A 21,685-nucleotide genomic window follows, 5' to 3' on the forward strand; every position below is an offset into this window, starting at 1 on the left:
TGCAGAGCTCGTCACACCAGCTCTCTGGGGCCAGGAGAGGGACCGAGTTCCACAGGCAGGACTCCACACTGTGACCCCCCAGCCCTCACCCTCAAGGGCACGTTTGTGCCATGGTGGGGGGAGCTTGGGATTGAGAGAGGGGCTGTGACTGGGCGAGAGCCCCGAATGGTGAGGAATGGAGGGATCTGATTGGCTGGAGGCAGGGGCAGGTTCCCAAGAGACCTTTAACTGTGTGTCTTCGCCTTCGTGTTATGCAGCATCCGAAGAAATCTCCTTGCAGCTGCCTGCAAATGTCCTGGCGGGGTCCGAGCGGGCCCACGTGACTGTCCTGGGTAAGGAATTCCCATGCCCCCTCCCTGTCAGGGCACGGTGCCCTTTTCCAACCAGCCCGTCTGATCAGAGAGGCTGGGGCATCACGGATGGAAAAGACCAATGAGGTCTAGTGGGTGCCTGGGACCGGGGGCAGGACTGGTCCCTGCAGTCTGTGCTCCAGGGCCTCATCCCCAGCAAGGGGCAATAGACTCTCGCAGTGATGCCATGAAGCTGTGCCAGGGCATTGGCGTCTTGGCCATTCAGCACCACATATCCACGTAACCCCACCAGGCCTGAATCCAACTTGGGGCTCTGGGCCCCCGTGAGCCAGGGCTCCACAGACATGGTGCTAGGGACAGGGCAGCTGTTTTGCAGCCTGGTAATTTTCTGCTCCCCCGACTCCCTTGGTGCCAGGAGACATAATGGGCACGGCTCTGCAGAACATAGACCGCCTGTTGGCCATGCCCTACGGCTGCGGAGAGCAGAACATGGTCCGGTTCGCTCCCAACATCTACATCCAGCAGTACCTGGAGAAGAGCGGGCAGCTGAGCCCGGAGATCAGACACAAGGCCCAGGGATACCTCCAGAGTGGTGAGTGTCTTCCCACCTCTCCACCTCCAAAGCATGGAGGGATCAGGGCCCCTATTCAGCCTTAACTCCATCCCTCCATTCAAACCGACCCCTGGAATCTCTGAGTCTCAGTGTCATAGGGGAGGGGAGGGCTAGCGGGCCCCACGGGGCGCAGGCTGGGGGTGGATTCTAGCCCCCAGGGATGAGCGGATGCAGGACTCGCTGTCTCTCTCCTCTCCCTACAGGCTACCAGCGTGAGCTGCTCTATAAGCACAACGATGGCTCTTACAGCGCCTTTGGGGAGAGCGACGCCGTGGGCAACACCTGGTGAGGGGCTGCATGGCATGGGCAAGTCAGGGCTCTGGGTAGGCAGGGCCTACCTGGCTGCAGCCTGACCCCCAGCCCCACTGCTATTCCAGTCCTGCTCCCCACACAGCTCTGTCCCACATACTCACTCAAAGCACCCCCCCATTCCCGTCCTGGGCTCCCTGACAGCTCTGCTCACCTCTGACAGTGCTGACCCCCATCCCCATCCCCCGTGCACCTCCCTCCTGGCCCGCAGCATCACCGGCAGCGTGTCCCTCTAACGGGGTCTCTCCCTGCCCAGGCTGACGGCCTTTGTTCTCAAGTCCTTTGGCCAGGCCAGACCCTACATCTCCATCGACGAGAAGCACCTAGAGGACGCCCTAAGGTGGCTGCAGCGTCACCACCTGGAGAGCGGCTGCTTCCGCAGTGTGGGGAAGCTGTTCAACAATGCCCTGCAGGTGGGAGGGCGCGGGATGGGCTGATGGGATGGGGGAGGAGGGGACAAGCTGGGGAAGGGGTAGGGGAGGCATTTAATGAGCAGGAACTCGCCCAACGAGGGGCGAATCCGTCAGCCTCTGCAAAAGGGCCCCTGGTCTTCACAGGAAATCTGGCAAATGTCAGTTCAAAGCAATTTACCAGCCTCTGGTTCCAGGGGGGCTCAGATAGGATTTCATACTGGGAGTCCAGTGCAGCCATGGCTATGGAGCCACTACTGCCTCTCCTGAACTAGCCTGGGGAACTCACTGCCACAGACTGGGGGCAGCTGCTCGGGACCCAGAGGGCCTGACAGGTCCCAGCAGGAGGCAGGACCCAAACCAGCCACTCGGAGCGCTGGAGCCGGTTCTGTTCTGGCCCAATGGGCTTGTGCTGGGCAGTGGCTCACCTGTTCCTGGCAAGGTGGCCCGCAGTTCGGTCTGAGCCGGCTCCCGGTGTCTCCATCCCCCTCAGGGTGGCGTGGTGGACGAGCTCTCTCTCTCGGCTTACATCACGGCAGCGCTGCTGGAGCTGGGGCAGCCGCTCACGGTGAGGCCAAGCCCTGCTGTCCCAGGGGAGGGGCAAACAGCCAGGGGGGAATGGAGTTTGTTGGTGACAGTGAGGGGGGAGTTAGTGCCAGGCAAGGGTTTGGGGTGAGCCAGGGGAGTCATGGGGGATTGGTACCAGGGAAGGGTTTGGGGTGAGACGGGGGAGTTGTGGGGGGTTGGTACTAGGGAAGGGTTTGGGGTGAGATGGGAGCGTCGTGCAGGGTTGCTACCAGGGAAGGGTTTAGGGTGAGACGGGGGAGTTGTGGGGGGGTTGGTACTAGGAAAGGGTTTGGGGTGAGATGGGGGAGTTGTGGGGGGTTGGTACCATGGAAGGGTTTGGGGTGAGCTGGGGGAGTCGTGCCGTTCGTACTAGGGAAAGGTTTGGGGTGAGACGGGGGAGTTGTAGGGGGTTGGTACTAGGGAAGTGTTTGGGGTGAGATGGGGGTGTTGTGGGGGGGTTTGTACTAGGGAAGGGTTTGGGGTGAGATGGGGGAGTCATGGGGGATTGGTACCAGGGAAGGGTTTGGGGTGAGTCAGGAGAGTTGTGCGAGGGTTGATACCAGGGAAGGGTTTGGGGTGAGATGGGGGTGTTGTGGTAGGATTGCTACCAGGGAATGGTTTGGGGTGAGACAGAGGAATTGTGGAGGGTTGGTACCAAAGAGGGTTTGGGGTTAGACGGGGGAGACGTGGTTGGGTTTGTACCAGGGAAGGGTTTGGGGTGAGATGGGGGAGTCGTGGGGGGGTTGGTTCCAGGGAAGGGTTTGGAGTGAGACGGGGGAGTCATGGGGGATTGGTACCAGGGAAGGGTTTGGGGTGAGATGGGGGTGTTGTGGTGGGGTTGCTACCAGGGAATGGTTTGGGGTGAGACAGGGGAATTGTGGAGGGTTGGTACCAAAGAGGGTTTGGGGTTAGACGGGGGAGTCGTGGTTGGGTTTGTACCAGGGAAGGGTTTGGGGTGAGCCGTGGGTGTCATGGGTTGTTGGTACCAGGGAAGGGTTTGGGGTGAGACGGGGGAGTTGTGGGGGTTTGGTACCAGCGAAGGGTTTGGGGTGAGCCAGGAGAGTTGTGCGGGGGTTGGTACCAGGGAAGGGTTTGGGGTTAGACGGAGGAGTCATGGTTGGGTTTGTACCAGGGAAGGATTTGGGGTGAGACGGGGGATTCATGACGGGGGTTGGTACCAGGGAAGGATTTGGGGTGAGACGGGGGAGGCATGCGGGGATTGGTACCAGGGAAGGGTTTGGGTTGAGATGGGGGAGTCGTGGTGGGTTGGTACCAGGGTGGGAGTTGGGGTGAGATGGGGGATTCGTGGGGGGGTTGGTACCAGGGAAAGTTTTGGGGTTAGCCGGTGGAGTTGTTGGGGGGGTTGGTACCAGGGAAGGGTTGGGGTGAGATGGGGGAGGTGTGGGGGTCGGAACCAGGGAAGGGTTTGGGGTGAGACGGGAGACTCATGAGGGATTGGTACCAGGGAAGTATTCGGGGTGGGATGGGGGAGTCGTGGGGGGAGTTGGTACCAGGGAAGGGTTTGGGGTGAGATGAGGGAGTCGTGAGGGGGTTGATACCACGGAAGGGTATGGGGTGAGCCAGGGGTGTTGTGGGGGGGTTGTTATCAGGGAAGGGTATGTGGTGAGCCGGGCGAGTTGTGTGGTTGTTTGTACTAGGGAAGGGTTTGGGGTGAGATGGGGGAGTTGGGGGTGTTCATACTAGGGAAGGATTTGGGGTGGGATGGGGGAGTCGTGGGGGGGTTGGTACCAGAGAAGGGTTTGGGGTGAGTCAGGAGAGTTGTGCGAGGGTTGATACCAGGGAAGGGTTTGGGGTGAGATGGGGGAGGCATGGGGGGGTTGGTACCAGGGAAGGGTTTGGGGTGAGCCGGGGGTGTCGTGGGTTGTTGGTACGAGGGAAGGGTTTGGGGTAAGACGGGGGAGTCATGGGGGATTGGTACCAGGGAAGGGTATGGGGTGAGTCGGGAGAGTTGTGCGGGGGTTGATACCAGGGAAGGGTTTGGGGTGAGATGGGGGTGTTGTGGTAGGGTTGCTACCAGGGAATGGTTTGGGGTGAGACAGGGGAATTGTGGAAGGTTGGTACCAAAGAGGGGTTGGGGTTAGACTGGGGAGTCGTGGTTGGGTTTGTACCAGGGAAGGGTTTGGGGTGAGACAGGGGAGTCGTTGGGGGTTGGTACCAGGGAAGGGTTTGGGGAGAGACGGAGGAGTCTTGGGGGATTGGTACCAGGGAAGGGTTTGGGGTGAGACGGGGGAGTCGTTGGGGGTTGGTACCAGGGAAGGGTTTGGGGAGAGACGGGGGAGTCGTGGGGGATTGGAACCAGGGAAGGGTTTGGGGTGAGACGGGGGAGTTGTGGGGGATTGGTACCAGGGAAGGGTTTGGGGTGAGACGGGGGAGTTGTGGAGGAGTAGATGTCAGAGAAGGGTTTGGGGGGAGCCAGGGGAGTCGTGAGGGGGTTGGTGCCAGGGAAAGGTTGAGGTGAGATTGGGGAGTCATGGGGGGATGGTAGCAGGGAAGGGTTTGGGTTGAGATGGGGGTGTTGTGCAGGGGTTGGTGCCAGGGAAGGGTATGGGATGGGATTGGGGAGTCATGGGGAGTTGATACAGGGAAGGGTTTGTGGTTAGATGGGGGTGTTGTGTGTGGGTTGGTACTAGGGAAGGGTTTGGGAGAGACGGGGGAGTCGTGGGGGGGGTTGGTACCAGTGAATAGTTTGGGGTGAGACAGGGGAGCGCAGGGGTTGGTACCAGGGAAGGGTTTGGGGTGAGACGGGGGAGTTGGTGTGGGGATTTGGTGCCAGGGAAGGGTTTGGGTTGAGATGGGGGAGTCGTGGGGGGGGGGGGGGTTGGTGCCAGGGAAAGGTTTAGGGTGAGACGGGGGAGTTGTGGGGGGGTTGGTGCCAGGCAAGTGTTTGGGGTGAGACGGCGGAGTTGTGGGCGGCTTGGTTCCAGGGAAGGGTTTGAGATGAGACGGGGGAGTTGTGGGGGGGGTTGGTGCCAGGGAAGGGTTTGGGGTGAGATGGGGGAGTCGTGGGAGTTTGGTGCCAGGGAAGGGTTTGGGGTGAGACATGGGGGTGGGGGGGGGTTGGTGCCAGGGAAGGTTTTGGGGTGAGATGGGGGAGTTGTGGGTGGGTAGGTGCCAGGGCAGGGTTTGGGGTGAGATGCGGGAGTTGTGGGTGGGTTGATGCCAGGGCAGGGTTTCGGTTGAGATGGGGGAGTTGTGGGGGGTTGGTACCAGGGAGGGATTTGGGGGGAGCCGGGGAGTTGTGATGAGATTGGGGGGAGCCGGGGGAGTTGTGGGGGGGTTGGTGCCAGGGAAGGATTTGTGGTGAGATGGGGGAGTCATGGGGGATTTGTACCAGGGAGGGATTTGGGGTGAGATGGGGGGGTTGGTACCAGGGAGGGATTTGCTGTGAGATGGGGGAGTCGTGGGGGGGTTGGTACCAGGGAGGGATTTGGGGTGAGATGGGGGGGTTGGTACCAGGGAGGGATTTGGGGTGCTGTTGGGGGCCGTGGGGAGAGGGGTTGGTCCTGGGAAGCGGGTGAGGGAGAGATTGGGATGGGGACAGTGGAGTCAGGGCATCAGAAAGATGCAGCAGCTCAGTCAGTTCCTGGGTCCGGTTGCAACTCTGGCTCTGGGCATGGCTTGGGTGGGCTGTTTATAGATGGGCCCAGGGCACAGGTGGTGGTGGGGAGGGATGGGTCAGGGGAGGTGACAGATGCCTGCCTGGTGGAGCATTGTTAAGGCCCCATGGGGTGGTAGCCGGGGGACGTCCGCAGGCCCCAGGCGCAGGGTGTCTCCTCTGGCCGGCTCAGCCTGACGGGGAGTCTGTTCGGTGTCTCCCCCGTCCCAGGACCCCATGATGACCAGGGCCCTCCAGTGCCTCCGAGAGTCGAGCACCAGTGACCTCTACACGCAGGCGCTGCTGGCCTACGCCTTCGGGCTGGCGGGGAGCACGGAGCTGCGGGGCGCCCTTCTGCAGAGCCTGGCCCAGCACAGCGTCAGCGCTGGTACCGGCAGCACCTCGCTCTAGTGCTCTCCTCGCTGCCAGCCTCTCGACATGGCAGGGCCAGCTGCCCCCCACGGCTCTGCCCACCCAGGTGTCACCCCTGCCCTGGGGCCTTCTCAGCCTGGCAGGGGAGCTGGGTCTCCATGGCCCAGTCAGTCCGTGGTCTCTGCTGAGGCTGCCAGCGAGGGGCCGACACGCTGGGCTCTGTAATGGGGACACTTGTCCCCTCAGACCTGGAGTGAGATCGGTCCGCCATTTCCCAGAGCCCAGCGCACAGAGTGAAGGGGGACGAGTCTGGGTCGCTGCCAGGCTGTGGGGATCGGAGCTGAGAACCTAGAGGGGCAAAGCCCCATGTCTCGCCCAGCCCTGTAAAGCACCCGAGGCCAGGATCGTGATGGGGTCCAGTGGGCTCAGAGCCTGTGGCGCAGGGCCTTGTGTAGGCAGCTCCCAAGGGGAATGGGTTGTAACCAAGCCCTGGGGAGATGCTGCAGGATCCCAGCACCCATCCTGTGTTGGGGACATCCCAGCGGGGGAGTCCCTGCCCGAGTCTCTGCTTGGCCCAGCTAGTACTGAGAGGGGAACGGAGTGCACTGGGCTGGCAGCCGGCTAGGCCCTGCTGTCCCTGGGACAGGGGGTTGTACAGGGAAGGGGGTGTCTGGGTGCCCCTTTGTCTGCGGCATGTGCCCCCCATGGACCCATGGGAGGCTACTCATCCCCCAGCTCCAGTCCCCCTAGCCTTTCTCTGCACAAATGCCCTTGGGTTTGTGCCGCTCTCAGACCTGCCCCCGGTGTGAGCTATGCAGCCTGGGGTCAGCTCCCCATAGGGCAGGAGGTCCCATGGGAGGCCTGAGGCCCACTGGGACCATGGCTGGGGACACAGGAGGTGGTGCTGCCCCGCGTCGGTGCTGAGCTGAAGGAGCCCTCTGTGTGGTGCCTGGGATTCCCAAGCTGGGTCCCTCACACTCGTCATGAACACGCCCCAGTGATCTCTGTACGTCTCCTCGGCTCCATTCGAGCTCAGACTGAGCCGTGCTGGGAGCTGAGGCCTGGCGCGCTCGGTTCCTGATGGGCCCTGGGGAGACGTCCCCCCCCTGCATGGTCTGGGCAGCTCTGTCGTGTCTTGGCTCAGATGAAAAGTCCCTTCTCTCCAAGCCCTGGCGCGGCGGCTGGAGCTGGTCTGTGCCCGCAAGTTGTGTGTGTCGCCTCCTGCCCCGCCCCGAGGCGGGTAAGAAGTGCTGGGAGCAGTACCTGGGTCCTGCCCCAGAGAAAGGAGAGGTGGGGGCTCTGCTCCTGGGGGAGGGGCCGCCAGGCACTGGGGTAAAACAGCCCTTGGGTAACAGGACCCATCTGCGAGGTCCCTAGGACCCCTTGGACGGGGGTGATAACCCGATGTCAGCTCCAACCCCTGTCCTCCAGCTGGGTTGTGCTCCCCTCGTGCTCCCACCCCCAGGGGGCTGCACATTCACTCAGGGGCTCTCTGCCCCCCTCTGGCAGTGGCGGCACTAGGCATAAACCAGTTCTTGGAGCAGGGGCTGGGCAGGGAGGAGGCCTCTGGGTGCGACCCTGTCTGCACCATGCGCCCCATCAGGGCTTCTCACCGGCTCCATTTGAGCTCAGACTGAGCTGTGCTCCTAGGGGCGCACCGAGGGCCCATTGGACACTGGCCTGAAACAGCCCTCGGGTGAAGGTCCCGTCTTCAAGGCCCCAGGGATCACTCAGGAGGGGGGTGTTAACCCAGCATCCGCTCTGCCCCATGCCCTTTGGCTGGGTCAGACTCTGGGCAGGGGCCCAAACTAACACAGGGGATCTCTGCCCCCCTCTAGTGGCTGCACCCCAGAGGCTTAGGGGTCGTCTGGATCCGGTGACCCACCTGGGCTCAGCTTTTAGCTCAGATACCAGCGGTTCAGGGGTTTCGAGCCAGCGGGCCAGGGTTCAATCCCTGCTGACGACCCACGCAGGGGCATCGTGTTACACTTGTGTAGCCCTCCTGTGCGCTCTGAATCAGCTGCCGTGTCCTGCCCCCGAGGTGGCTGCATTCAGTGAGGAGCAGGCGTCCCTCTGGCCTGGGAAGCCCCTGGGGCCCCTTTGGAAAGCAAACAGGTGACCCACTGTGTTGTAACTGCAGCCATGGGGCTGCACTTCCCTCGGCCCCTTTCCTAGGGGGACAGCTCCACTGGGAGAGGAAGGTGAAGGCCCTGCCCAGCCCCTATGGGAACCAGGCCCCGTCGGCGGAGGTGGAGATGATGGCGTACGTGCTCCTGGCCTATCTCTCCCTGCCCAATGTGTCTGCAGCCGACATGGCGACTGCCGCCCAGATTGTCCGCTGGCTCAGCAAGCAGCAGAACCCCTACGGGGGCTTTGCCTCCACACAGGTAACACCCCTGCCCTTGGGGCAAACCAGCGCCGGGGCCCTGGTGCAGGAAGGGGCCAGGAGCCCCCCGGGGGCTGCATCTCCACAGCTGAGCTGGGCCCTTCCTGGGAGAGGGAGTCCTGGGTGCAGAGCCCCCTGCCCTCAGGGGCCGGGAGCCGGGGTCCCGGTGTCAGCGCCCCGGCGGGTCCCGATGCTGCCGCAGTGAGTCTGAGCCGGGCTCCTCTCCCCAGAGCGTGACAGCAGCTCGGTGACTCTCCTTCCCCAGGACACGGTGGTGGCCCTGCAGGCCCTGGCCAAATACGCAGCCCTGACGTACAGCACGAGCGGGGCTGTGTCGGTGACAGTGAGCTCCCAAGCCGGGGCCCGGCAGCAATTCCACGTGGAGAACGCCAATCGGCTGGTGCTGCAGCGAGCGGCCCTGCAGGAGATCCCCGGGCAGTACACGGTGCGGGCCAGCGGCGAGGGCTGTGTCTTTGTGCAGGTGAGTGCAGGGGCCCCTGGGGACCAGCCGGCCCAGCGGTGACTGGCTGTGCCCTGGCACTGCCCCATGGCGCCGGGCTCTGGGCCCAGGCTCTGATCTGCTGATCAGCAGGCTCTGCCCCAACCCTCCTGCTTTCCTCCCAGCTGACTCTGCGCTACAACGTGCCGCCCCCAAAGAGCGCCGTGACCTTTGACCTGCGGGTGGAGACGGAGCCGAAGGAGTGCACCGAGAGCGCCAGATCCCACTTCAGCCTCGTCCTGCACGCCCGGTATGAGCCCCAGCCCCCCACCCATCTGAGTCTGAGCTCCCGGGGGCAGGGACAGGCCCCAGGCAGTGGGGAAATGGCCAGGGCAGAGCCACCCCACTGCATGGCTGGAATCACCGGGGGAGCCATCCTCTCACAGGCCTTGGGGCAGAGGCAGGGGGCCCCTTGAAATGTGCCAGGGACTAAAGAGCTGGTCCCAGGGCTGATCTAGAACACACAGTCGGCTCCCAAGACACTCCTGGGGCCAGGGCCCCTTGCCTGGGGAGCTCAGGGCTGGCTGGGGGCTAGTGGGGCTGTCATAACCATACAGCTAAGGGTAGCCTAAAATTCCTCCATTACCTGTAAAGGGTTAAGAAGCTCAAATAACATGGTTGGCACCTGACCAAAAGTACCAATGGAGAAAGAAGATAATTTAAAAGCTTGTGGGGGGGAGGCTTGGTTTGTGCTCTTTGTGTGTTTTTCTCAGGAGGCACTAGGTCAGGCAGAAATCCATCTCCTCCAAACAATCCTGAAATGAGTCTCTAATCTTACAAAAAGTGTAAGTAACCAAGGTAAGGCGCATTAAGTTATCTTTTGTTTTAGCTTGTGAATTTTCCCTTTGCCAGAGGGAGGTGTATTCCTGTTTTTGTAATTTTGAAGTTGCCTAGAGGGAATTCCTCTGTGTTGTAAATCTTTTGTTACCCTGTAAAGTTACCTTCCATCCTGATTTTACAGAGGTGATTCTTTTATTTATTTATTTTTTTTAATAAAATTCTTTTTTTAAGAACCTGATTGATTTTCAGTGTCCTTAAGACCTAGGGGTTTGGGTCTGTGCTCCCTTTCTAACTAATTGGTTGGGATATTATTCTCAAGCCTCCCCAGGAAAGCGGGTATAGGGGCTTGGGGGGATATTTTGGGGAAAATAGGGCTTCAAGTGACCCTTCCTGAATGTTTGTTTAAATCACTTGGTGGTGGCAGCAATACCAAGGGCAAGGAAGGAATTTGTGCCTTGGGGAAGATTTTAACTTAAGCTGGTAGAAATAAGCTTAGGTGGTCTTTCATGCGGGTCCCCAAATCTGTACCCGAGTTCAGAGTGGGGAGGGAACCCTGACATGGTGGCAGCGCGGAGGGATCATTTTGAATCAAAAGCACAGAGCTTAGGATTTTAAAAGGACAATTTTTTTTTTCCTTTTGGCTACTTGGAGAGCAGAGAGGTTTTTTTTAAAGGACACCTTTTTTTTTTTTTTTTTTTTTTTTTTAAGCTGAGAGCAGCTGGAGTTTTTCTTTCTCTGCCTAAGGGCAGGGTAATTAACTTCCTGCAAGGGAATTCCCAAGTGTTTTTTTTTTTTTTTTTGTCTTTCTAGCTCTTGGGTTAGGCTTAGCTAAGCACATGAAGGCTAGGATGACAGAAAGTGAGGTCCAAAAGAAATTAGAATTAGCCAGATTGGAAGCTGAAGAGAGACAGAAAGAACATGAAAGACAGATGGCCTTTAGGTGCTTGGAGTTGGGGGAGGAGGAAAGAGAGAGGCAGCATGCTGAGAAGGAGATGGATTTCTGTCTGACCTGGTTCCTTTCTGCCTCCTGAGAAAACACATAAACAAAGAGCACAAACCAAGCCTTCCCCCACCCCCCCATCCCGATGTATCATGGTTACTAAGAACGGTTTGTCAAAGTCTGGGGCCCTGAGCACAGGGTCAGACATGATTGTTGCTTTAAGCTAGTTAAAAGCCTTCTGACGCTCTTCAGTTCATTGAACTGCATTTGGCTGGTTCTTTTTGGTCAGGTCTGTCAGTGGGGCGGTGATTTGGCTGTAGTGCGGTACAAATCGCCTGTAATATCCAGCCAAGCCTAAGAAGGATTGGACCTGTTTCTTTGACTTTGGGACAGGCCACTTTTGGATAGCATCCACTTTGGCCTGTAGGGGGTTGATAGTTCCTTGACCCACCTGGTGTCCAAGGTAAGTAAGTCACTCTGTTTAAGCTTATTTGACACTTTTTAGCCTTAATAGTTAGTCCTGCCTCCCTTATGCGCTCGAAGACCTTCTGGAAATGCTCCAGGTGTTCTGCTCAGGAATCCGAAAATATAGCCACATCGTCAAGATAGGCGACTGCAGATTCTCCCAATCCCGCTAGGAGCCCATCTACAAGTTTCTGGAAGGTGGTGGGTGCATTCCACAGCCCGAAAGGGAGCACATTAAATTCATACAGCCCAACATGTGTGGTGAAGGCTGACCTTTCCTTGGTGGATTCATCTAGCGGTACCTGCCAGTACCCCTTGGTTAAGTCTAAGGTAGAGATGAACTGGGCCTGTCCCAGTTTCTCCAGTAGTTCATCTGTGTGTGGCATTGGATAGTTGTCTGGGCGAGTTACAGCATTTAGCTTATGGTAGTCCACGCAAAGGCGTATCTCCCCATCTGGTTTGGGAACTTGAACCACTGGAGATGCCCATGCACTGTTAGGGGGCGGATTACACCCACCTGTAGCATGTCCTGGATCTCCCGTTCTATAGCAATTTTGGCTTGAGGAGCAACCCGGTAAGGTTGGGCTCCAATTGGGTGAGCATTACCTGTGTCAATGGAGTAGTATGCCTGTTCGATCTGTCCTGGGGTGGCTGAGAACATTGGTGCGATCCTGGTGCACAGCTACTTGATCTGCTGGCGCTACATACACCCAAGGGTCATGGAGAGGTTCACCTCTTCCATGCCACCATCACTTTTTCCTTTGTAGTAGACACCTTCAAGCCACTCAACGTCATCTCCTCCCTGGGCTGCAAACTGAAAATCTTTTAATTCTCTGGAATAAAAGGGCTTTAGAGAATTAACATGATACACTTTAGGCTTTAGGTTTGACGTGGGGGATGCTTTGAGATAGTTAGCAGCTCCCAGATGCCCTGGCTCACAGCCCAGGGCAGACAGAGGGCATTAGAGACGCCGGCAGGTCTGAGAAGATGGGAGGCCTCCCCTCCCCCTCCATCCCCTGGGGTCTGTATCCAGAGCAAACCCCGACCTCAGCACACGGCTCCTGTTGCAGGTACAGCGGGGAGCGCTCAGTCACCAACATGGCCATCATCGAGGCCAAGCTACCCTCTGGCTACACCCCTGTCAAGAGCTCCCTGCGGCAGGTGAGCTTCCCAGGGAGGAGAACAGGCCGGGCCAGTCACAGCATGAAACCAGGGGCTGATCCATGGGGGGAGAGCCCAGACCCCCAGGAGAACACAGATTGCAGCTCTGACCCCCAGGGGGAGCTCCCCCTGCAGAGCTCTGCCCCCTGCAGCGGGTCACTGTGCAGCCCTGGGTCTCCCATCCAGTCACTGAGCAGGTCCTGACCCTGCTTAGCTCCCCCAGAACAGAACACCCATGTCTAGACTCACCCCTCCCCCAGCAGACACCCAGTGCTCAGCTGTGACTGACATGGGGGGTGGCAGCCAGGCCCCTCGGCCATGGGGGCGTTTGGTGCCCCATCCCAGTCCCCAGCAGAGCAGACACTCTGGCCCCAGCCCCTCCGTTCCTGGCTCAGCCGTTTCCTCCCTCTGCTCCTAGCTGGAGAAGCAGCGTTTGGTGAAGAGGCTGGAGGTGCAGAACGACCAGGTGACGCTCTATCTGGACCAGGTGAGTGCAGGTGGCTCGGGGCTCCAGGGGGGCCTGGTGTGAACGGGGAGGCCATGTCCTGCCCTGGCTCCACCCCTATTACAGTTGCTCTCGTGGGCTCTGTGTCACACACCTGGCATGGGGTCACTGAAATCCAAGTGAAATCCATAAAGGATGGGGAGATGGGACCAGACTCAGCTAAACCCCAGGGAGGGCCGTGAACTGAGTGACGGGGAGCTCAGGGTTGTGGAGGCTGGAGCTGGCCCTGAGTGTGATGAAAGGGGTCACATTTTGCAGGGGGGTGGAACAGGGATTCGGGGGGAGCATTTTCTCACTGCTCCAGGCCGCAGGGGCAGAAGGAAGTGGGTTGGGCTAGTCCGAGCCTCGGGGAGGAGGGGGTGAGAGCTGCCAGTGCAGATGTTCAGCCCAGGCGCTCGCTCTGTCGCTCTCTTGGTAGCTGACGAAGGAGGCGGCGAGTTTCACCTTCTCCCTGGAGCAGGATTTCCCTGTGAAGAATCTCAGAGCAGCCCCAGTGAGGCTGTACGATTACTATGAGACAGGTGAGTCCCACCCTAGTAGAGCTGTTCCCGTGGGCCCCATGGTGCCGTCTGTGGCTGCAGAGGGGGTGTCCTGTCCTGGCTCCACCCCAATGCTCTGTGGCATAGTCAGTGGCTGGGTGGGCGTGTCCTGTGCTGGCTCCACCCCCATTACAGCTGTTCTCGTGGGCTCTGTGTCACACTCAGGGCGTGGGATCACTGAAATCTCCCCAGGTTCCAAGTGCCCCATTCCCATAAATCCCACTCAGGTCAGAGCCTTCCCGGGCTCGATCTTTGGGGTAGGCTCACCGCGAGGGACACAGGAGCCGTGTGCTCATCGGGCTAGTGTGGAGGGTGTGGCTGGTGTAACTGGGGCCGTCCCAGCAGGAGCAGCCGAGTCCTGCCCCTTCAGCATCCCCCACATTTACCCTGCCATCCAGCTCCTCAGATGCCCCCAGAACCCTTTGTGCTGGGCCCAGGAGCTGGCAGGATGGTTTCCATGAGCGTTTTGAGGGGTGACTCAGTGGTGATTGCTGGGCCTGTCTGACTCACTTGGAGATGGGGGATGGGAGAGAGTGTACAGCCCCTCTCAGACAGCTGGGGGAGACCTCCCACTCCCTTCTAGGAGTCAGACCTACAGGAGGGATCCCCTGGTACTGGGGTAACAGACTCTGCCTGGGTGGGATTAGGGAAGGGGGTTCACATCCCCCCCATTGGGTCTCTCCTCCATTCCTTACATCCCTTGCTGTTGCAGGTGAACACACAGAGGCTGAGTACAGCGCCCCCTGCGGCTCAGGTAGGTGTGATGCACCCACACAACTCCAGTCCCTACAGCTTTATGGGTGGGGCGAGTCCATGGGCTGGAGAGGTCTGTGTGTGTTGTAGATGGCAAAGGAGGGGAAGATGGAAGCATGGAACCCACCAGGACCATATGTGTGTGTGGAGAGACATCTGGGGAGAAGGGTTTATGTGGGGTACAAGGGAATCTGTCTTGAGGGCGGGGGGTGACTGTGCGGAGAGTCTTTGTTGGGGTTGGGAGAGTTCTGGGGGGTCCATGTCTACAGGTGTCTGCAGGTGTGTGTGGGGGGGTGATTTTGATCCTGTTTCAGGGGATGTTTGTGTTTGTTTAAAGCTCCTGATGCCAACACAATGGGAAATTCCCGCTGAAGCCCCCACCCCTGCTTGGCAGTCCCCTCCCCTCCCGAGAGCACCCCGCCGGCAGCCAGACACCCCAGGATCGGGGCGGGGGGCATGGACAGGCTTCATCTCAGCTGCTGCTTCCCAGACCATCTGCCCTATCCCCTGGCCCTGGGCTGGAAGGAGGCTGCAGCCCCGCGATTGAGACATGGACTTGTAGCACTTTCTTCGGCCAATGCCTCCCCGTTCTCTCTGCAAACATCCCACCTGCTCCTGTGACAATTCACCACGGAAATGAGAGGGACGGCGGGAGATTAGTGCAAAGCAAACGGACACCTTGGGCAGAGACCTACCCAGCTAGGACCAGCTGCTGGCCTGCTCCCTCACTAACTGCACTGCTTGGAATGGACAGAGCACCCATGGCCCCTGCCTGACTCACTGTCTAGAGCCTGGTCACATTCATTGTGTCAGCACCTGGTGACCACCCCCTCCTTTGCCCCCTCTGTGGTGGCTTTGGCAACCCTTTTCATTTCACCCATGCAGCGAGTTAGTAGTTCTCAGCCTCAGCTACCTGGTCCCAAAGAGCAACCCTTGCTGTCCCATCCCCCCCATCCCCAATTGTATGTCATGCTACGGAAGCGGTCACTCAGTTTATCTCTAGTCCCGGAGAGGGGCTTTCGGAAGCTGTGCTTTATGCCAATTCACCTTTCACTAATCCCACAGTTGCGGGGAGGATCTAGGAGAGAGTAAGGCCAGAATTTCCAGGCCAACCCAGCTCCATTTATATACCAACATGTGGCCAGATTTCTCCGCAGTCAGCATGCCAGGTGCAGGTTGGCTGCCGAGCTCTTTAGCAAATCTGTCCTCCAGCCAGGGGAGGAAGGCAACAGAGTGGAGTCCCGGAGTTTGGAGGCAAAGGACATGTAAGGTGCTGGCTTGTCCCCAGCCCATGGAGGAGCCGCTGCCACGCCCAGCATCTTTTTTCATGCCATTTTATTTCCCAAACATGAGCAAAACCCACAAAACAAATCCTCAGCCTGTGCTCAGGGATTTCCCCCTTTGCCTCTCAGTCCCTCTTGCTTCAGGGCTTTTCGCAGATTCTTCTGTGCTCCTCTGACAGAGCATCACCTACCAGGGCATTTTGCCTGGCGTCCTTTTTTCCCCCAGCACGTTCTCACTGCCTCCTGCTCCATGAGCATCCCGTCCTTACTGCCAGCCTTGCTGTCCATAGCCCCAGGTGCTGCCCCACTCTTTTAATTGGCCACACTGGGAGCCCCTGTTCTAGCAAGGGGAGCTGGATCTGCTTCATTTCAAGGGGCCAGCTGCCCTGGAACAGGGAGTAGATGGGGAGGTAGCCACAGAGGGAAAGAGGGAGGGTGTCTGAGCTTAGAGGAAGCAGTCGCCTAGTTGGTGGAAAAGAGCCAGGAGTGACTGAAATTGAGAGTGAGAGAAGGTGCAAAGGCATGGGTGGTGTGTGCACCCCCCCCAAACCCCGTTTGGGGAGCCTGCCCTGCCTCTTTTGCCCAAGGCTCCATCCCTACTCTGCCCTTTCTGCCCCCCCCCCCCACCTTGCTGTTGCAGGCCGTCACACCCCTACCTCTGCCCCGGCACACTTCTGGGCTGCCTACAAACCCCCAGCCATATTTCAGATACATGATTTTCTCACCCATGGACTACATGTAACTTAAATGGACTCCCCCCCACCCCATACATTTCATTGTTTATAGGTGTATGATTACACCGAAGTCACAGGAAGGCAATATAAGGTTCTTATTTTTAACATCCCAGCACATTTTGACAAGAGTGTGCGAGTTCCTCATAAAAGTTAAAGCTGAAAAGTTTGTTTCACTGTTTGCTTCCCCATGTACTCCTACGATAGTGCTTGGGGTGTGCTATAGACCTCCGGGATCTAATTTGGATATGGATACAGCCCTTTTTAATGTCTTTAATAAAGTAAATACTAATGGAAACTGCGTGATCATGGGAGACTTTAACTTCCCAGATATAGACTGGAGGACCAGTGCTAGTAATAATAATAGGGCTCAGATTTTCCTAGATGCGATAGCTGATGGATTCCTTCATCAAGTAAAAAGAAAAGGAGTACTTGTGGCACCTTAGAGACTAACAAATTTATTAGAGCATAAGCTTTCGTGAGCTACAGCTCACTTCATCGGATGCATTTTACTTTGTGTAATGACTCATCCATTCCCAGTCTCTATTCAAGCCTAAGTTAATTGTATCCAGTTTGCAAATTAATTCCAATTCAGCAGTCTCTCATTGGGGTCTGTTTTTGAAGCTTTTTTGTTGAAGTATAGCCACTCTTAGGTCTGTGATCGAGTGACCAGAGAGATTGAAGTGTTCTCCAACTGGTTTTTGAATGTTATAATTCTTGACGTCTGATTTGTGTCCATTCATTCTTTTACGTAGAGACTGTCCAGTTTGGCCAATGTACACGGCAGAGGGGCATTGCTGGCACATGATGGCATATATCACATTGGTAGGTGCGCAGGTGAACGAGCCTCTGATAGTGTGGCTGATGTGATTAGGCCCTATGATGGTATCCCCTGAATAGATATGTGGACAGAGTTGGCAACGGGCTTTGTTGCAAGGATAGGTTCCTGGGTTAGTGGTTCTGTTGTGTGGTGTGTGGTTGCTGGTGAGTATTTGCTTCAGATTGGGGGGCTGTCTGTAAGCAAGGACTGGTCTGTCTCCCAAGATCTGAGAGAGCGATGGCTCGTCCTTCAGGATAGGTTGTAGATCCTTGATGATGCGTTGGAGAGGTTTTAGTTGGGGGCTGAAGGTGATGGCTAGTGGCATTCTGTTGTTTTCTTTGTTGGGCCTGTCCTGTAGTAGGTGACTTCTGGGTACTCTTCTGGCTCTGTCAATCTGTTTCTTCACTTCAGCAGGTGGGTATTGTAGTTGTAGGAATGCATGATAGAGATCTTGTAGGTGTTTTGTCTCTGACGGGTTGGAGCAAATGCGGTTATATCGTAGCGCTTGGCTGTAGACAATGGATCGAGTGGTATGATCTGGATGAAAGCTAGAGGCATCATCATCTGGACCCATGGAAAAGAAGCTCTTAAGGAATTCCACCATGATTTCAACAATTTCCATCCCACCATCAACCTCAGCCTAGACCAGTCCACACAAGCGATCCACTTCCTGGACACTACGGTGCTAATAAGCGATGGTCACATAAACACCACCCTATATCGGAAACCTACTGACCGCTATTCCTACCTACATGCCTCTAGCTTTCATCCAGATCATACCACTCGATTCATTGTCTACAGCCAAGCGCTACGATATAACCGCATTTGCTCCAACCCCTCAGACAGAGACAAACACCTACAAGATCTCTATCATGCATTCCTACAACTACAATACCCACCTGCTGAAGTGAAGAAACAGATTGACAAAGCCAGAAGAGTACCCAGAAGTCACCTACTACAGGACAGGCCCAACAAAGAAAACAACAGAACGCCACTAGCCATCACCTTCAGCCCCCAACTAAAACCTCTCCAACGCATCATCAAGGATCTACAACCTATCCTGAAGGACGAGCCATCGCTCTCTCAGATCTTGGGAGACAGACCAGTCCTTGCTTACAGACAGCCCCCCAATCTGAAGCAAATACTCACCAGCAACCACACACCACACAACAGAACCACTAACCCAGGAACCTATCCTTGCAACAAAGCCCGTTGCCAACTCTGTCCACATATCTATTCAGGGGATACCATCTTAGGGCCTAATCACATCAGCCACACTATCAGAGGCTCGTTCACCTGCGCATCTACCAGTGTGATATATGCCATCATGTGCCAGCAATGCCCCTCTGCCATGTATATTGGCCAAACTGGACAGTCTCTACGTAAAAGAATAAATGGACATAAATCAGACATCAAGAATTATAACATTCAGAAACCAGTTGGAGAACACTTCAATCTCTCTGGTCACTCGATCACAGATCTTAGAGTGGCTATACTTCAACAAAAAAGATTCAAAAACAGACTCCAACGAGAGACTGCTGAATTGGAATTAATTTGCAAACTGGATACAATTAACTTAGGCTTGAATAGAGACTGGGAATGGATGAGTCATTACACAAAGTAAAACTATTTCCCCATGGTATTTCTCCCTCCCACCCCACCCCCCACTGTTCCTCTGATATTCTTGTTAATTGTTGGAATTAGCCTACCTGCTTGTCACCATGAAAGGTTTTCCTCCTTCCCCCCCCTGCTGTTGGTGATGGCTTATCTTAAGTGATCACTCTCCTTACAGTGTGTATGATAAACCCATTGTTTCATGTTCTGTGTGTGTGTGTGTGTGTGTGTGTGTGTGTGTGTGTGTGTGTGTATATATAAATCTCTCCTCTGTTTTTTCCACCAAATGCATCCGATGAAGTGAGCTGTAGCTCACGAAAGCTTATGCTCTAATAAATTTGTTAGTCTCTAAGGTGCCACAAGTACTCCTTTTCTTTTTCCGAATACAGACTAACACAGCTGCTACTCTGAAACCTGTGATTATGCAAGGCACTTGATCAAGTAGTTGCTGAACCGACTAGAGGGGATGCCATTTTAGATTTAATTTTGGTGAGTAGCGACGACCTCATAGAAGAAATGGTTGTAGGGGACAATCTTGGCTCAAGTGATCATGAGCTAATTCAGTTCAAACTAAATGGAAGGATTAACAAAAATAAATCTGCAACTAGGGTTTTTGATTTCAAAAGGGCTGACTTTCAAAAATTAAGGAAATTAGTTAGGGAAGTGGATTGGACTGAAGAACTTATGTATCTAAAGGTAGAGGAGGCCTGGGATTACTTTAAATCAAAACTGCAGAAGCTATCGGAAGCCTGTATCCCAAGAAAGGGGAAAAAATTCATAGGAAGGAGTTGTAGACCAAGCTGGATGAGCAAGCATCTTGGAGAGGTGATTAAGAAGAAGCAGAAAGCATACAGGGAGTGGAAGATGGGAGGGATCAGCAAGGAAAGCTACCTAATTGAGGTCAGAACATGTAGGGATCAAGTGAGACAGGCTAAAAGTCGAGTAGAGTTGGACCTTGCAAAGGGAATTAAAACCAATAGTAAAAGGTTCTATAGCCATATAAATAAGAAGAAAACTAAAAAGGAAGAAGTGGGGCTGCTTAACACTGAGGATGGAGCGGAGGTTAAAGATAATCTAGGCATGGCCCAATATCTAAACAAATACTTTGCCTCAGTCTTTAATAAGGCTAAAGAGGATCTTAGGGATAATGGTAGCATGACAAATGGGAAGGAGGATATAGAGGTAGATATTACCATATGAGAGGTAGAAGCGAAACTGAAACAGCTTAATGGGACTAAATCAGGGGGCCCAGATAATCTTCATCCAAGAATATTAAAGGAATTGGCACCTGAAATTGCAAGCCCATTAGCAAGAATTTTTAATGAATCTGTAAACTCAGGAATAGTACCGAATGACTGGAGAATTGCTAATATAGTTCCTATTTTTAAGAAAGGAAAAAAAAGTGATCCGGGTAACTACAGGCCAGTTAGTTTGACATCTGTAGTATGCAAGGTCCTGGAAAAAGTTTTGAAGGAGAAATTAGTTAAGGACATTGAAGTCAATGGTAAATGGGACAAAATACAACATGGTTTTACAAAAGGTAGATCGTGCCAAACCAACCTAATCTCCTTTTTTGAAAAAGTAACAGATTTTTTAGATAAAGGAAATGCAGTGGATCTAATTTACCTAGATTTCAGTAAGGCATTTGATACCGTGCCACATGGGGAATTATTAGTTAAATTGGAGAAGATGGGAATCAATATGAACATCAAAAGGTGGATAAGGAATTGGTTAAAGGGGAGACTGCAACGGGTCCTACTGAAAGGCGAACTGTCAGGTTGGAGGGAGGTTACCTGTGGAGTTCCTCAGGGATTGGTTTTGGGACCAATCTTATTTAATCTTTTTATTACTGACCTTGGCACAAAAAGTGGGAGTGTGCTAATAAAGTTTGCAGATGATACAAAGCTGGGAGGTATTGCCAATTCGGAGAAGGATCGGGATATTATACAGGAGGATCTGGATGACCTTGTAAACTGGAGTAATAGTAATAGGATGAAATTTAATAGTGAGAAGTGTAAGGTTATGCATTTAGGGATTAATAACAAGAATTTTAGCTATAAGTTGGGGACGCATCAATTAGAAGTAACGGAAGAGGAGAAGGACCTTGGAGTATTGGTTGATCATAGGATGACTATGAGCTGCCAATGTGATATGGCTGTGAAAAAAGCTAATGCGGTTTTGGGATGCATCAGGAGAGGCATTTCCAGTAGGGATAAGGAGGTTTTAGTACCGTTATACAAGGCACTGGTGAGACCTCACCTAGAATACTGTGTGCGGTTCTGGTCTCCCATGTTTAAAAAGGATGAATTCAAACTGTAGCAGGTACAGAGAAGGGCTACTAGGATGATCCGAGGAATGGAAAACTTGTCTTATGAAAGGAGACTTAAAGAGCTTGGCTTGTTTAGCCTAACTAAAAGAAGGTTGAGGGGAGATAGGATTGCTCTCTATAAATATATCAGAGGGATAAATACAGGAGAGGGAGAGGAATTATTTAACCTCAGCACCAATGTGGACACAAGAACAAATGGGTATAAACTGGCCACCAGGAAGTTTAGACTTGAAATCAGACGAAGGTTTTTAACCATCAGAGGAGTGAAGTTTTGGAATAACCTTCCAAGGGAAGCAGTGGGGGCAAAAGATCTATCTGGCTTTAAGATTCTACTCGATAAGTTTATGGAGGAGATGGTATGATGGGATAATGGGATTTTGGTAAGTAATTGATCTTTAAATATTCAGGGTAAATAGGCCAAATCCCCTGAGATGGGATATTAGATGGATGGGATCTGAGTTACTATAGAAAATTCTTTCCTGGGTATCTGGCTGGTGAATCTTGCCCATATGCTCAGGGTTTAGCTGATTGCCATATTTGGGGTCGGGAAGGAATTTTCCTCCAGGGCAGATTGGAGAGGCCCTGGAGGTTTTTCGCCTTCCTCTATAGCATGGGGCATGGTTGACTTGAGGGAGGCTTCTCTGCTCCTTGAAGTCTTTGAACCATGATTTAAGGACTTCAA

General features: G+C 54.9%; 1 protein-coding gene across 1 annotated transcript in view; it reads left to right on the forward strand.

The window, feature by feature from the left end:
- The window catches only part of LOC119849184 (alpha-2-macroglobulin-like protein 1), a 58,636-nt gene extending 42,211 nt beyond the window's left edge, over window positions 1-16,425 (forward strand). Inside the window, exons 23-36 of the mRNA XM_043503269.1 lie at window positions 258-332; window positions 727-903; window positions 1,128-1,209; window positions 1,490-1,646; window positions 2,137-2,211; window positions 6,058-6,214; window positions 8,374-8,585; window positions 8,850-9,065; window positions 9,209-9,333; window positions 12,339-12,429; window positions 12,848-12,916; window positions 13,353-13,455; window positions 14,186-14,227; window positions 14,564-16,425. Of these exons, the coding sequence (XP_043359204.1) occupies window positions 258-332; window positions 727-903; window positions 1,128-1,209; window positions 1,490-1,646; window positions 2,137-2,211; window positions 6,058-6,214; window positions 8,374-8,585; window positions 8,850-9,065; window positions 9,209-9,333; window positions 12,339-12,429; window positions 12,848-12,916; window positions 13,353-13,455; window positions 14,186-14,227; window positions 14,564-14,598 (1,616 nt within the window). The 3' untranslated portion in view covers window positions 14,599-16,425. The remainder of the gene's footprint in view (window positions 1-257; window positions 333-726; window positions 904-1,127; window positions 1,210-1,489; window positions 1,647-2,136; window positions 2,212-6,057; window positions 6,215-8,373; window positions 8,586-8,849; window positions 9,066-9,208; window positions 9,334-12,338; window positions 12,430-12,847; window positions 12,917-13,352; window positions 13,456-14,185; window positions 14,228-14,563) is intronic.
- The last annotated feature ends 5,260 nt before the right edge of the window (window positions 16,426-21,685 follow it).

Source organism: Dermochelys coriacea, chromosome 27, assembly GCF_009764565.3.
Source record: "Dermochelys coriacea isolate rDerCor1 chromosome 27, rDerCor1.pri.v4, whole genome shotgun sequence".
Lineage (NCBI taxonomy): Eukaryota > Metazoa > Chordata > Testudines > Dermochelyidae > Dermochelys > Dermochelys coriacea.